At 38.2% G+C, this 17,619-nt stretch overlaps 1 protein-coding gene across 1 annotated transcript in view; it reads left to right on the forward strand.

Moving 5' to 3' along the window:
- Positions 1 to 13,682, forward strand: part of LOC107600746 (NT-3 growth factor receptor-like) — a 79,814-nt gene extending 66,132 nt beyond the window's left edge. Inside the window, exon 4 of the mRNA XM_016292703.1 lies at positions 13,610 to 13,682. Within this exon, the coding sequence (XP_016148189.1) occupies positions 13,610 to 13,682 (73 nt within the window). The remainder of the gene's footprint in view (positions 1 to 13,609) is intronic.
- Positions 13,683 to 17,619: the final 3,937 nt, after the last annotated feature.

Raw genomic sequence — 17,619 nt, forward strand, 5'->3', positions numbered from 1 at the left:
TATATATATATATATATATATATATATATATATATATATATATAAAACTGGATTCCAATGTAATTGGGTAACTTGGTTAACTAATAGGAAATACTATTAACTAGTTGCTTATTAACATTAGTATAGTATACTGACTGTTTATTAATACTTATAAAGCACATATTAATGCCTTTTTTCTGAATGACCTGGAAAAATTTTTTGTGTGTATATATATATATATATATATTGTATATATATATATGTATATGGGTTGTTGACGTGACATGGCATTTTCACTGTCCCACAGGATAAAAATGAATATAATTAATATTGTCGTTATTTAAAATGCTGTAAATCGTTAAACATTTCTTCGTCCTACATGGAACTGTTGTTAAAAAAGTTGCAGTATTATTCGATTTTTTTAATTTTTGAGCCAAATGTCAAAATTGTCCTATGGCGTGACTGTCCCAAGCATGGTTCAGTAAATTACAACTTTTATAAATTAAAAAGAAAAGCATAAAAATGTTAATAAATATGCCCGGCATAATTGTACAAGTGTCTATTTTAGTAGTTATTTATACTTAATAGTTATTTATTTCATCTATATATTTCTGAAAGTGTAGGAACTTAATACATTTTGTCTCTGAAAACCATGTCCTATGGTGTGACACCATATCCTGATTTTAAATCGGCCAATTCCAGAGTTTGGCAGAGGGTGCGTGAGTAGGGTCTTTGTTGACGCTCTCAATCTGCCAGAGCCTCGTCACGTCTCAGCTGATCTTCTAGAGTCTCGCCCCATCTCAGCTGTTCTTCCAGAGTTTTGTCATGTCTCAGCAGTTCGTCCAGAGTCATGTCACGTCACAGCTGATCTTCCAGGATCTTGTCACATATCAGCTGATCTTCCAGAGTCCCGTCACGTCTCAGCTATTCGTCCAGAGTCACGTCGCATCACAGCTGATCATCCAGAGTCACGTCACGTCCTGTCTGTTACACCCAGATTATCAAGGTCAGCCCTTCAGTATCCCAGTCTGGTATCCAGTGTGAGGAATGCACCGCTGGTGTCTGCACACGCAGCTGGTATCCCCAAACCCACTCACTCTAGCCCTCTTGTTACTGAACTGATTCCCCTGTCTGAAGCGCTTCCCATGATGGGGATCGCTTTTTGGTGTGTTTGGGCTGCATAAACTACCACAGAACTTCCAGAGATGACAGCGCTCGCTCCAGGTCCTCCAGAGGTGGCGGCGGGGAATCTGCAGAACCCTCCGAGGTGGCGGCGCTCGCTTCAGCTCCTGGTATGGTGGTGGCGCCCAGCAATACACTTTCAGCCTGTCTTCTCACGGTCGAAGGAACCGTTGCTGAACTCTGTGCCTGTCTTGTTAAGGAGAATATTCATGAACTTTCCCTGTTTCCTGGTGGTACGGCTGTAGAACCTCCAGAGGTGGCGGCATGCGCTGCAGAACCTCCAGAGGTGTCAGTGGTATCCACTTATAAACTCTCGTCCTCTTCTGTTCCGGCCAGGGAGGATGTCTGTGAACTCTCTGCCTATCCTGTTCCGGCCAAGGAGGCCGCCTATGCACTCTCTGCCTGTTCTGTTCCGGCCAAGGAGGCCATCTGTGAACTCTCTGCCTGTCCTGTTCCAGCCATGGAGGCCGCCTATGAACTCTCTGCCTGTTCTGTTCCGGCCAAGGAGGCCTGTCTTCTCACGGTCGAAGGAACCGTTGCTGAACTCTGTGCCTGTCTTGTTAAGGAGAATATTCATGAACTTTCCCTGTTTCCTGGTGGTACGGCTGTAGAACCTCCAGAGGTGGCGGCATGCGCTGCAGAACCTCCAGAGGTGTCAGTGGTATCCACTTATAAACTCTCGTCCTCTTCTGTTCCGGCCAGGGAGGATGTCTGTGAACTCTCTGCCTATCCTGTTCCGGCCAAGGAGGCCGCCTATGCACTCTCTGCCTGTTCTGTTCCGGCCAAGGAGGCCATCTGTGAACTCTCTGCCTGTCCTGTTCCAGCCATGGAGGCCGCCTATGAACTCTCTGCCTGTTCTGTTCCGGCCAAGGAGGCCGTCTGTGAACTCTCTGCCTGTCCTGTTCCGGCCAAGGAGGCCACCTATGAACTCTCAATTCAACCTGTCGCGTAAATGACCTTTCTGTCAGTCCTGTTTCAGTCAATGAATTTGCTCCACCAGTCCCAGTTAATGAGTCCAATTCTGAATTGTCTTCCGGTCCAGTTTTCCCCAATGACTCTGAACCATTAATTTGTACAGTTTCAGCCAACACATGTGATTTTGAGTTGCCCGTTAGTTCACTCTTTGTCTATGCACCTGATCTTGAATCATCTGTTTTGCCAATGTCAGTTAGTGATCCTAGTGAGGAATTGTCTGTCTGTTCAGTGCTCCAAGGTGTGTCTAGCTCAGAACCAACTGTCTTACCAGTTTCAGTCAAGGAATCTAAATCTGAACAGTCTGCTGGTCTAAATATAGCTGTTGAATCCATTCATGAACTGTCTGCCTGTTCTATTTCCCCAAATGTGTCTGCTGAACTGTCTGTCTTACCAATCCTAGTCAGTGAGTCTAATTATGAACTGTCAGCCCAGTCAGTCAAGGCCAAGGAGACTGTTAATGAACTCTTTAAATTTCCTGCCTCTGTCCTTGGGGCCATGAATACTCCGTATGTGTTGTCTGTCTCTGCTTTTCCTAGGTCTCAGTCTCTGCCATGGTTTCTTGATCAGTCTGGTCCTCCATGGTGGTCTTCTGCTACATTTGCACTGGCCTGGTGGTCTTCTACTCTCTCTGCTCCTTCGTGGTGGTCTTCTGCTCTGTCTGCTCCGGCCTGGTGGTCTTATGCTCCTCCGTGGTGGTCTTCTGTTCCATCTACTCCGCTGTGGTGGTCTTCTGTCCTGCTCTGGTGGTCTTCTGCTCCGTCTGCTCCGCCGTGGTGGTCCTCTGCTCTGTCTGCTCCGCCGATTTCCTCCCTGGTTCCCTGCTCCGCCCTGGCTTCTTGGTTCGCCGGCATCAGGAACTGTCTGCCTGTTCTATTTCCCCAAATGTGTCTGCTGAACTGTCTGTCTTACCAATCCTAGTCAGTGAGTCTAATTAGCAGAGTGGCCCAGTCAGTCAAGGCCAAGGAGACTGTTAATGAACTCTTTAAATTTCCTGCCTCTGTCCTTGGGGCCATGAATACTCCGTATGTGTTGTCTGTCTCTGCTTTTCCTAGGTCTCAGTCTCTGCCATGGTTTCTTGATCAGTCTGGTCCTCCATGGTGGTCTTCTGCTACATTTGCACTGGCCTGGTGGTCTTCTACTCTCTCTGCTCCTTCGTGGTGGTCTTCTGCTCTGTCTGCTCCGGCCTGGTGGTCTTATGCTCCTCCGTGGTGGTCTTCTGTTCCATCTACTCCGCTGTGGTGGTCTTCTGTCCTGCTCTGGTGGTCTTCTGCTCCGTCTGCTCCGCCGTGGTGGTCCTCTGCTCTGTCTGCTCCGCCGATTTCCTCCCTGGTTCCCTGCTCCGCCCTGGCTTCTTGGTTCGCCGGCATCAGCCTGGTTCTCTGCTCCACCCTGGTTCCTTGTTCCGCCCTGGCTTTCTGCTTTGCCGGCTCTGCCTCAGTCCACGGTCTCTCCACTTCCACGTGGACCTGGCCCTCCGTCCCTCCCCCTGTTCTGCCTCCGCTCCACCGCCCTTCTGGATTATATTGAGATAGGAGCATCTGGTAGCTCCAATCGCCACCAGAGGTCACTCGTCCATCATATTGACTCTCTCACTACACAGATTGTTACACGTCACCATGGACTACATTTCCCATCATCCATTGCACTAATTGCACACAGCTGTAACCAATCACACACATACTACATTACACTCACTCAGATCCTTCTCAAACTGCCGAGTATTGTTTGCGTTTATCGCTCACCTAATGGTAGCATTTTATGGAGATTACTCTTTTGTCTCTCCTGTGCCATACCTGTTTGCTGGTGTTTTGACCCTGCCTGTTTCTGACCATGTCTATGAATAAAGCTTTGCAAATGGATCTGCATGCCTCACATCTCTGTCGACACATTACATCAGCAGAGTGGTCCACCCCCACATGTGACAATGTGTGGTTCCTGTTATTAGCACTGAATCACTGGCCTGCCTCTCAATCTATGATTGAAGAGCAGTATTGAAATCGTACCCTCACTGACCCAGATGTAAACAGTTGCTTCAGAAGCGAGTAGCAGAATGCCTGTGAGCGCATTATGATGATTCATAAACCTCCTCTGTATATCACTGATTATTGTGAGGTTATATACAGTCTCATTTCCTCTGAATTCTATTGTAGAAGTATATACTTAGATGTATTTTCCACTGATAAAGTATAATGTTGTGCTCAGAGCTTTTAAGACTGTATAGTGCGTTGATTACCATATTCATGTCACATGGTATTTACAGTACATGATACACAGCGGTACATGATCATGGTATTACAGTGGTACTCTTTAAATCTTACATTTTAATTGGAATGTTTTGTAGCAATTTTCCATCAAATGACTATGTGACAGTCTGAGATCAATGCTTTTCTGTGAAACGGACAGAAAAATGTCTTTTGCATATGTTTGGGAGTGCAGAATTGGAAAATGCAAATGTTCTTTAGGCATGATTATTTCTGTATCTCTCTCCTAGACTGATACATTTTTCAGTTTTTCAATAAATTCAGTGTGGCTCCTACACAACTGGTGCCAAATTAATTTATTTCTTAATTCGTTAACTACCATCCGCCCTGTTCAATTTACACTGACATTTTTCTTCACAGTGCTGAAAGATGACCTTTTAAAAGAGCAGCTCCTGAAATATGCAGGTGGCTCTGCACAAAACACCAAAACATTTAGATTTACATTGAAGGCATTTAGCAGACTCTCTTATCTGGTGAGACTTGCAAAAGTGTTTCAGTTCCATTTAAGAAAATTGCTGCTGTGGTCTACCAACAACAGGGGAAAAAAGTGTTCATTTGTTTTCATCACCATTACTATAGTCTTCAGTGATCCTTCAGAAATCATTCTAATATGCTGATATGCTGCTCAAGAAATATCACTTTTTATTATCAGTGTTGAAAACAGTTCAGGATCAACAATCAGAATTCTTTGATGAGTATAAATTTAAAAATAACATAATTTATTTGAATTTTGTAATATGTTAAAGTCTTTATGGTTAATTTGGAACAATTTAATGCATCCTTGCTGAATAAAGGAATGAATTTCTTTTGAAAAGTAGTCTGTTACAAATACTAAATAGGAGGCGACAAGATTATGCAGCCTTAAGAAACCTAAACCTTTAATTTAATCTAATTATATGGCAGCAGTCTTTGATCATTCAGGATAAAGCAATCCCAGAATGCATTGCTTCAAATGTTCATTCTAAATGTACTGTATTTAATTTAATAGTAAAAACAGTGTAGACTAGTAACCACCAGGCTACGTCACCCGACCAATTGCATTGTTGGGCTTTTTGAACTTGATCCAGGCATCAATAGCGGGTTCATAGCAGAGGAAATACATATGAATATCTGGCCTGGTTTAGGATCAGCTGGGCTGCAGCATTCTCCATGTGCTGCAGACATTTTATTGCTCATACTGGGCCGTCAGCCAACAGTGAGTTGCAGTAATGAAGATGAGACCAGTGTAAGGGCTGTACTGTAGTAAATCTCCTGTCCAACAGACAGGAATAGAGATCTAGTGCTTTGAATTCGCAGGTTTGTCATTATCTTAAAGGGGTCATACGATGAGCAATCACATTTTCCTTGATCTTTTGAAAGAAATGAGTTTGATGTACTATGAAAATGTACTGTAACTTTCACAACTCAAAACTTCTTTCCCAGAAACACTGCTTATTGAAATGAGTCTGCAAAATCAACTCTTCTGAACTTCCACAACTTTCTGATGACCTACAGATCCATTAAAGGCATAGATCACTTAAAATCTAAATTTGCTGACAATTTAGGGCATCCAAGATGTAGATGAGTTTGTTTCTTCATCAAAACAGGTTTAGCATTCCATCACTTGCTCACCAATGGATGCTCTGCAGTGAATGGGTGCCATCAGAATGAGAGTCCAAACAGCTGATAAAAACATCACAATAATCCACAAGTAACCCACATCACTCCAGTCCATCAATTAATGTCTTGTGAAGTGAAAAGCTGTGTGTTTGTAAGAAACATTAAAACATTACTTCCAGCTAAAATACAAGTCCTCTGCTCATAACATTGCTTTCTCCAGTGAAAAATACATCTCTCTTATATTTCCAGAAAAGAAACATGCACAGATCAAGCACAGTTTATAAGCGAAAACATTTCTAAACAAATATATGTGTGGATTTTGAGGACAAGAAGGAGTGGACTTCTGGAGAAAGCAATATTATGGATTATGGACTCGTATTTTCCTTAATTTTTAAAGATCATTATTTTGTGTATTTGGTGTAAAAGAATATGTTGACATGCTTTAATGTTCAAAAAACACATTATTTTTCAAATACTGTACATTATTGTAAGTCCTCTATGCCCCGCCTCTCTCAAACGCTTCGTTTTCTACAAAGTCCCTCCTTCCGACAAGCGCAGTCTGCTCTGATTGGCCAGCTGACCCAGTGCATTGTGATTGGCCGAACACCGCAAGCATTGTCGGACATGTAACGCCCCTTACCATAATCGCGAGCTTCATCTTTCAAAATAAATGTAAAGACAGCCCGAAAGGGGAACAGAGTCGCGTGACAGACACAGTGATGAAGCTGGTATGTGCTTACAGTACACAAGCCACGGTTAAGACAGCTGACTGTCTCTCTCTCGCTCGCTCTCTCTCTCTCTCTCTCTCTCTCTCTCTCTCTCTCTCTTTTGCTCTCGCGCTCTCTCTTTCTCTCTCTCGCTCGCTCGCGCTCTCTCTCTCTCTCTCTCTCGCTCGCTCGCACACACACACGATGCGCAAAACTCCGCATTTGAACAGTCAATAGCAAATACTTAAACTAATAACAAAACAGTAGCTGATTCAGAAGAGCCAGAAGCGCCTCTCCTAGGTTCACGAAACGGTCGTCCATAAAATGCATTGCTGTTCTGTTGTAAATAATCTTAAAGATTCCTAAATGCATCTCCTTTCGGAAGGCCAAATAAAGCGCTTTTGCTTTCGCCTAGAAACACACAGTGTCTCCCTGACATGGCTGCTTCAACACTAACTGCGGGTACTGAAATCCCGCCTTCTTTCTTTGCGTGCACATTTGGGCTCATTATGCAAATATTTCCACATAGTGAGGTAGATATGTGGGGGCGTGTTAGAACGAGCCGTTTTAGGGGGGCGTGGCAGAGTCTTAACTTTGATAAAGATTATCTCTTTGGTTTTGAGACTTTAGTCTTTGCAACTTCAGGGATCTTATCTATGCACAATCAGCTTGTAACACTCCAAAGAGAAAGGAAAACTTGAAATCGCATCATATGACCCCTTTAATTAATGGACCGGAGTGTTGTGGATTACTTGTGGATTATTGTGATGTTTTTATCAGCTGTTTGGACTCTCATTCTGATGGCACCCATTCACTACAGAGGATCCATTGGTGAGCAAGTGATGTAATACTAAATTTCTCCAAATCTGTTCTGATGAAGAAACAAGCTGATGGCCTAAGGTTGAATATATTTTCAGCAAATGTTCATTTTTAGGTGAACTATTCCTTTAACACTAGACCGTCTGCAGTTACATGATGTTTTTTGTGCAGACATTTGGCTGGTCTGGTCATGGTGAGTTTAAAAAGAGAAAGCACTAGAGATTTTATTCCTAAACATCAAGCCATACAATATGGAAAAGTCTGCCAAACCTTGTGCTATTCCTAACTGCATGTAGCACCTGTCATTCTTAACAATCCCAATGTTAGAATTATTTTTTTATCTTTATCTTTTTATCTTTTTTTAAATAATTTTTTATCTTTGTAATTTTTTATTTTTAACAAAGTGCCTGATCATTTCAGTCTGACAATTCATTTATGTGGCATATTTCAGCTCAGACTGTGTTGCAATTTAGTGTGCATGGCTTTTGGATTTTGGACAAGATGGTTAAAAAATATTTGGACCCCACAACAAAAAGAAAAGTGTTTCTTAAAGGCACAGCAGCAAAAACAGATGAGTCATGGGGCAATTTGAACTTTTCTTTTCTTGGACAAAATTAGATAAGTCTGTAGGTTTACAAAGATTTTTTTTCTTCTTCTCAGATGTTGTGACTTTCTGAAAATAAAGATAATTTCTCTAGTGAAAGAAAAACTTTATTTTTTTAACAGAAAAATCTTGCCTGAGATTATTTTATAAATGATCCCTTGCTAACTTGTAATGAATATTTTAAAAAGTTGATATATAGGATAAAATGCCTTTTGCTTCAAGGAAAACTGCACATATATTCAGCTGTTAAGTATAATCAGAGCTGGGTAGATTACTTACTAATTGTAATCCATTACTGATTCCAAATTACGTGACAAAAATTGTAGTTAGTTTCATAAATTTCATAATCCATTACATTACACATTTTAGGCAATATAATCAGACTACTTTTTGATTACTTTTGAACTAACTTGTTTATCACATTGATTTAAATAGGATAATATTGTACCATATTGAATTTAGAAATGCAAAACAGTTTTTAGAAAATATATTCCATTTGTTGTCACTGACAACGTGACGTGCATTAAATATTATTTATGTCAAGGTTTCCCAAACTTTAGGAACTGCAGGGGGTTTATGAGTTTACTGAAAAGCAAATGTATTTAAAAGATGAAAAAGAAGATTTAGGGAGAACCAATCAATTATGAATAATTTATTGCTATTGGGAGTGAATAATATGTAGTGTAATATGTGAATAACTGTAGTCTGATTCCAAGTATTTAAAAATGCAATTTAATCTAATTACAAGTACTTATTTTTTGGAATTACGTAATACAGATTACATGTAATCAGTTACTGCTCTGAGTATCATCATATTGATCCTGTGTTGCCATGTCAGGGTGTTTTTTTGATAGCACCACAGACTCCTGAAACAGACTACTGAAAAATATTTTAAAAACATTTTTAACAGAAAAAAGTGCACTTTAATATGCTTCACCTTTAAGTAACACCCACAAAGATGTGCAATTACATAGATTGACTTATGCAACACATTTTAATAAGACTCCATCAGAAGCTCTTGAAGCAGAAACTGAATGGTTGAATTACTATGAGTTTCAAATAAAAAAACGGACTAATGCTCAAAGGCCTCAGTCAGAGTGTACGCGTGTGTGTTTTTGAGTGTATGTTGTGGGTGTTGACACTTTAAAGCACACAGAGGCAACAAAACCCCTCCCCCTGCATCAGGCCGCTTCAGAGAGCTTGTTGCTATGGCGACTGTCTTTGGCAGCCAGCAGTGCTTGTTATAAAACTCATAAGAGTTTCTAATGACCCTGAGAATACGCCAGTCGTCTAGTCAAAATAGCTTCTTATAAGATATGCATCCATCACTCCAGCCATCTTACAACTGTGTGTTTCTCTAGAGCAGATTTCTAGAGCAAAAATACTATGTGGTTGCTAGGTAGTTAGTCAAAAGAGCCCACCAACAAGTCCAGTGGTTCTCTTTTTCAGAAAGGTTTGATCAATAGAAAGTTTAAAAAATAACAGCATTTATTTGAAAAATAAATCCTTTGTTAGATTATAAAAGTCTTTACTTTCACTTTTGATCAATTGAATGCATCCTTGTTGATTAAAAGTATTAATTCATTTAAAAATATCTTGACCCCAAAATTTTGAACCGTAATATTGATGGTCATTTTATTGGTGCTTATTTTATAGGAAAGTGGAACTTTTGAAACACTGAACCAGATGCTTTGTGAAGGATAAAACATTATCTTTTCACAGAATTGACCGATAAACGAGATAATCTGAAAACCACGCTCATCGGGGGAAACAATCCAACCCTCTCCATTGACTTTGTATTGCGGGAAGCTGCCTCCTTGTCATTTCTGACTTATAACAAAAAAACAGAACAATCCCTAAAAGCTGCTATGTTACAAGGTGTACAGTAAACAAGCTAAAAAACCCAGAACTACATTTTTATAAGCTGTCGATCCCCCAAAAAACGAGCATTTTTTCTTGTCACATAGCAGCTTTTAGGGATTGTTCTGTTTTTTGTTATAAGTCAGAAATGACAAGGAGGCAGCTTCCCCCAATACAAAGTCAATGGAGAGCGTTGGATTGTCGTGCCCCCCCCCAGGTGTGGGTGTGGCCTAAATGTGCTCTGTCTCTATAAGTCCTCTTTTCTGAGGGAAACATAAAGGCTATACGTTTTTTTCTGAGTGCTTCCCTAAATGTATTATTTTATATATTTGAGATAGACAGGAACAGATCTACCAAAAGGTTTCAGATCATGGATCATTTATAACCATATTTTGCACTGAAATCTAAAACAAATGCATTGATAAAAATTATTATATTACCATTTTGCCCAAATACTGATGCTTAATATGATTTAAGTCGAATTACACTCATTCTATGACGTCCGTTCTATTTTTTCTCCATATCACAGATGTCCATCTTTCTTTATAACCAGTGGATTTATTTAATGCTCCCTACCACATATCATGCCTTTGGCTTTGTTGGTTAAATGCCATTTACAAGTCCCAGACCACCTCTTTGTATTAAATTTGTTGGCTTTTAAAACCTGCAGTCTTTCATTGCGTCTACTGAATTTGTAGACGGTGAACTGCTCAAGTTCTCTATATTGATTTGGCTGAGCGGCCCCTGCAGCTGCTCCTTTTCTCTCAGCTCCTCTTGGCAGTGATGGAGGCTCTCTCTGATTTCCTGTTGCATAAAGTGCTTCTCTCTCATGTTAACTCTTTCGTTAATGTTGTGTTTCACAGAACGTGTTCACTGAATTAGTATTTGTGGAACACTTTTTCTTGCTCTTTATATTGGTGTGTCTAATAATTTTTTTAGCATATGTACACTATCTGACTAAAATGTACAGTGTTTGACTAATTTTGCACATTTTCGATGTATTTGAAAGTCTCTTCTGCTCATCAAGGCTGCATTTATTTGACCAAAAATACAGTAAAAACAGTAATATTGTGAAATATTATTACAATTAAAAGTAGCTGTTTTCTATTTTAATATAATTTAAAATGTAATGTATTCCTGTGATGCAAACCTGAATTTTCAGCATCATTACTCCAGTCTTCAGTGTCACATGATCCTTCAGAAATCATTCTAATATACCGATTTGCTGCTCAAGAAACATTTATTATTAGCCATGTTGAAAACAGTTACGTAACATTTTTGTGGAAACCGTGATTCATATTTTTAAGGATTATTTGATGAACAGAACGTTCAAAAGAACAGCATTTCTGTTCAAAAAGGTTACTTTTGATCAATTCAATGCATTTTGCAGAATAAAAGTATTAATTTATTTCAAAATAAAACATCTAACTGACCCCAAACTTTTGAACAATAAAATTATTTACTTCATCCATTTGTTTTGGGACTACAAAAATCATTTGAGTTTCTTCAACTCAAAAGGGCAGTCAATTTTTAGTTCCCAGCACACTTTGCGTAGGGCTGAATCAGGAGAATAAATGTGCAAATGAAGTGCTTTTTAATGTTTTTGAGTAAACAGAATGACATGTTAATGTTTAGGGCTGCCCCCTAATAGTCGACTAGAAGAGGCTTGGTCGACCAAAATTTCATTAGTCGCAGAAAAAAAATAAAGAAATTAATAAATAAACGAGAGGTCAATTCTGCTGTTTACCATTGTGCTGAAGAGTAGAGCTCGTGGTTGTGTGGCTTTGAATGAATACTATAATGTATATTATAATGGATAATAGCTGTGCTAATAGTGCTGCTTGTTCATGTGTTGTGCTAAATATAGGAACTCTACAGAAACATACATAATAGAACATTAAACATTAACAGGTCTTTCGGTTTACTGAAATACAGATTTGAATATACTGAAATCTACTCAGTTTAATACAGTGAATATAAATAAAAAACAAAGTTCAACAAATTCTGTCATTATTTGCTCATCCACAAGTTGTTCCAAACCTGTAAGAGTTTTGATCTTTTGCAACACACAAAAGACGATATTTTGAAGAATATTGGTAACCAAACTATGGACGTTTTCTGTATTATGGAAGTCAATGGCTACCAGCACCAACATTCTTCAAAATATCTTCTTTTATGTTCAGCAGAAGAAAGAAACTCATACAGGTTTGAAACAACTTGAGGATGAGTCAATGATAACCATTTTCATTTTTGGACGAACTATCCAATTAACATGTATGTCGAAAATTAAGATAAATTAATTTCCTTTTTCCTGCAAAAAGTTTTTTTTTCTTTTTATTCTATTCTATCCTATTGTAGATAAAATGCGTTATGATCATGTAGTGTCCCCTCAAAAAATTGTTTACCAGTGTTCATTTGTCTTAAAGGGGTCATATGATGCTGCTAAAAAGAACATTATTTTGTGTATTTGGTGTAATGAAATGTGTTTATGTGGTTTAAGGTTAAAAAAACACATTATTTTCCACATACTGTACATTATTGTTTCTCCTCTATGCCCCGCCTTTCTGAAACGCGTCGATTTTTACAAAGCTCATCATTCTAAAAAAGCGAGGTGTGCTGTGATTGGCCAGCTATCCAGTGCGTTGTGATTGGCCAAATACCTCAAGCGTGTGACGGAAATGTTACGCCCCTTACCATATTGTGATAATGCCCTGTCAGGCCGGAGCGATGATTCAAAAACATGAAAACCCATTATAAACGAGGCATTCGTTGCATCCAGTGGGGACATAATTATGGATTATAATGACTTATACTGTCTTTTTGCGCGTTGCGTTGCATCGCGCCGCGTAAACATAAAACCATGTCTGCATTTGTGATCGGAGAAATGACAAACAACAAGCCCTACTCTACACTGCCCAACAAACTTGCTTAAAATATATAAAATATAAAAACTCTTTAAATATATAAAACTTACTTACAGTCTTTGAATCAGAACAGCCGGCATTGTAGTCTACTCTCCCAGGATCAGGAAACGGTCCTCCATAAAATGTGCTGCACACATCTGAATATTTGGGTTGAAGTGTTCTGGAACAGTGTTGTAAATACAACTTAACCACTGATTTCTAGTCGTGTCCATTTTTGGAAGGCAAACAAAGTAGTTTCACTTTCACAACGAAACACAGCGTCACACACGGCGTGAGTGAGCAGAGGCCGGGGGCTAAAGTGAGGAACGACCGGAGGGCTAGAGTGAGCAGAGGCGGCGGATTCGACGAAGGAGCGCGCATCATATGACCCCTTTAAATTGGGAAAAAAACATGTTAAACAATTTATTATATTTTTAAGGTCAACATGAAATCAAAATTGATGTGTCTCTAGTCGTATTGTGCATAATTCAGAGCATGTTCTTGAAAATACAGAAAAAAAAATCTTCATAATCTTTCATTAAAATGTACAAATTTGCTTCATCTTTCTCTCTTTTTCAGCCGATGTCACAAATCTCACAGGAAATATCACATTTTGGGTGTAAAATGTGTCACAAGCCTTATGTTATGTTGATTTTATTGCTTCCTGTGTTCACAGCTAAATCATAAATTGCTGTTCCTCTTTCTTGTCTCCTTGCACAGAAACTTGTCCAAGAACCCTCTGACAACACTCTCTTGGCAGCTTTTTCAGCACCTTCAGCTGGTCGAACTGTAAGTTCATCCTGCATTAGTTAATAGTATTTCCAAAAGTGAGATAACTGCATGCATTCAATTGCCAAATCGCAGTATTAAAAAAACACACCAAGCAATAATTCCTTAAAACTCTCTCTGTGTAGATTTTCTATGATAAGCAGCACTCGCCTGCTAAATTGGATGCTGAAATCCAGGCTTGATGCTCGATCGCATTGTTGTGTTCATTAGAAATGTTTTCAGCACTTTACTGTCAACTAATTAGTTTATGTGCCCCCTGCTCCCATCCTCCGATAGACTTGTGTGTCTGTCAAAGCAAAACATCTCCGGTGATGAAGCAGAGACACTTTTTACATGTCTGCGAACAGTCGGTTAATTAAGACATGGCAGTGAAATGTATTGGTCTTGTCTGCTGGGAGCCTGACCTCATTTTCTTGTTTGTCATGAATATTTGAGCAATATGCATGCACATAAAGTGATGAGTTTGTTTATTGATTGTGAGCGACGATGTGGTGTCTTCATGTTGCGCTTAAAATGACAAAACAGTTAAATTATTTTGAATTTGACACGTCCTGTCCTCGCTCTTCGCTGTGGCTGAACACAACTTGCAGAGCCGCTGACATATGTCCTGCTTAATTTTTTATTATGCACATTTCTGGCCTTTCAATTCAGAATGTGTTGGGGGATTTTGGGACCGTGTGCATTGCTGTCTTTTCCCGTCCTCCCTCCTGTGGATATTGTGGATGATATAAAAAACGCATGTCATTTGTCAAAATCTGTCCTCCAGGAAATTAGTTTTACCAGAATCTGATTTGTGTTAACTGTTATGGTGAATTAGGCATATTTACCAGGTGGGTGCTTTAGAGATAATTTCAGCACAGTTCAGTGCTAAAATGCAGGATAATCTTGCTAAAATGCAAGATAATTTAGTACTGAATTTAATAAGTGTTCAACTGCACCTCTAAAATGTGCCATTATGAGACAATATAAAAAGATCAACCTGGCTCAAGTTCTGTTTTGTGTGATTCTTTGATTTTAGGCCATTACTGGAATAACTCTGTAAGGAATGACTTGTAAATATCAGGAAAATTATAATATTCAGACCTGGGAAAGATGTAGAAATGAATGAATGTCACAGACATTTTTATAATGAATGTTAAAGTGTCTAGTTACTCCTGTTAGTTCGTTTGTTATTGTTTTTAATGAGTGAAATCTACAGTAAATTATGATTAGAAGCTTTATCTATTAATGATGAATGACTGTGAAGTGAATTTATTGGATAATAAGAAGGTGTGGGAACTTTTCTTAAATTATATCACTGTTGTAGTGCACATTCACTCTTAAAAATAAAGGTGCTTCACAATGCCATAAAAGAACCTTTTTTTGTCTAAATGGTTCTATAAAGAACCTTTAACATCTGAAGAACCTTTCTGTTTCACAAAAGTTTCTTTGGGGCGAAAGAAGGTTCTTCAGATTATAAAAAGGTAAGAAAGAGATGGTTCTTTAAAGAACCTTTGACTCAATGGTTCTCTGTGGAACCAAAAATGGTTCTTCAATGGCATCGCTGTGAAGAACTTTTTAAGCACCTTTATTTTTAAGAGTGTAATACCTTTATTGTAGATGATGATTTAAACAACACATGTCATTTGTCCTCAAAAACAAAAATTGTTTTACCAAAATCTGATTTGTGTTCACCATTATGGTGAATTAGGCATATTTACAAGGTGGGTGCTTTAGAGATAATTTGAGCAAAGTTTAGTGCTAAACTGGAAGATATTTTAGTACTGAATTTAATAAGTGTTCAATTGCACCTCTATGTGCTATTAGGGCCACTTACAGAAATAACTCATATGGAATCATTTGTAAATGTCAGGGAAATTATAATTTTCAAATGTAAAAATTTATGAAAGTTCTATATTCAATGTAAATCTTTCTAGTTTTTCCAGTCAGCTCTTTTGTTATTGTTTTTTTTAGTAAAATCCCTAGTAAATTACAGTACGTTAAGAATCTCCACCAATTTTGTAAATGAACAATGTTTATTATTTTCCCAAGTGACCTGCACCAAGATATCCATGTTTATTTGTCAGTAGAATTCCACCAGATGACACAAACCCTTCATCCAGTGGACTTTTCAACAGCTTCAGGGCTTTTGTGAAAAATGCAGATTTTTGTATCCCCACTCACATAGTCTGATCAAGCCCAATGCATTATGGGTGTTTATACACATTATACATTATTAATTTTTCCCTTTTTCTTTGTTTTGTCTAGTCATGTAGAATCGATTTTAAAAAATAATTTGTGTTTCTACTGCACAGCCTATGGAAGCATATAGGTAGCGAAATTCAATTTAAAATGCAATATGCAAAATGGCAATGCAATATTCAAAATGGCAACGCAATATTCAAAATGGCATTGTATTTCTGTATTTAAATTTACATTTTCCATTACTCATACGTGCAAAGTTTGGTGCAAAAGTAAAATGAAAATTAAATTATATAATTTACATTTGCCATTTCCAACAGTAGTCTTAATATGTAAATTACATGCACATTTGAACGCTTTATAAGTTGCGAAATGAAAATGAAAATGTATAACACAAATTGATTTGATGTGTGTAACATGTTCAAGCAGAAATGGTAGCAAAATGATCATTTAAATGCTATTTGTCCTAAATGCATTTAGACTAACAGTTAGCTGACGTCATGTCGGTCACCAGCCAGTGTAAGACGCTCAAAGCTCAAGATGTTCAGTTAGACGTTCGATCGGTCGGTCATTCGAACGTTTGATTTTAGCATGGAATACGCTTCATATATTTCTTCTGCTTGAACATGTTACACATACCAAATCAATTTGCGTTATACATTTTCATTTTCATTTTCATTTCGCAACTTATAAAGCGTTCATATGTGCATGCAATTTACATATTAAGACTACTGTTGGAAATGGCAAATGTAAATTATATAATTTCATTTTCATTTTACTTTTGCACCAAACTTTGCACGTATGGGTAATGGAAAATGTAAATTTAAATACAGAAATACAATGCCATTTTGAATATTGCATTGCCATTTTGCATTTTGCATTTCAAAAATTTAATTTCGCTACCTATATGCTTCCATAACAGCCAACTTGCAGTGTACATAATACCTTTACATTAAACATTTCCAAACAATGCCAGAACCGACAGCCAGAAAGAGTTTAGTTTATAAAATTAAACAGGTTATATGCAAATGTTGCTTTTAAATTTGCAATGTTAAAGGGATAGTAGCAAGACAATAATTATAATTCACCCCAAAATGAAAACTGTCATCATTTACTCACCCCCATGTTGTATTAAAACTGTATGTTTTTTTCCTATGTTGTTTGGGCCCCAATGTTCTTCAGAATAGCTTCTCTTGTGTCCTGCAGCAGAAAGTAAACAACATGAGCGTGAGTAAATGATGACAGATTTTTTATTTCTTTTTGGGTTGAACTATTTCTTTAAATGTCTAGGAATATGTGCATGATTTGTCAGTTTAAAATGATGTTTCAGAGTTCCAATCGTACCAATCGTAATGTTCTTGCTGTCCTGTATTATCTGAAAGTGACTGGTGAAACATTCACCACTGGCATGACATGTCATCAAAATGATTGATCATACAGTTAAACTGCACTTAAAATTAAAATAAAAGAATGCATTGCAATAAATCCGACAAAGTAATTGTCTTCAAGGACACTTAGTACACAAACATTTGCAGACATACTTAATCAGCATATGGTCTGAGTGTCTCCTCTGTCTGAATGAGTGAGTACTTCCTTTTTTTCAAAGGAAGTGACATCAAGATGGGCTGGGGGTTACGGATTATAGCTCAATTTTTCAGCCTGTTGTTTTGACAATATTCAATATGACTCTTGGGTTGAAATTAAAGTTCCTTTTATTGAAAGGAAAATAAATAAATAATAACGCATATATGATAGAAAAT

The sequence above is a fragment of the Sinocyclocheilus grahami genome, unplaced genomic scaffold, assembly GCF_001515645.1.
Source record: "Sinocyclocheilus grahami isolate Dianchi unplaced genomic scaffold, SAMN03320097.WGS_v1.1 scaffold290.1, whole genome shotgun sequence".
Classification (NCBI taxonomy): Eukaryota; Metazoa; Chordata; class Actinopteri; order Cypriniformes; family Cyprinidae; genus Sinocyclocheilus; species Sinocyclocheilus grahami.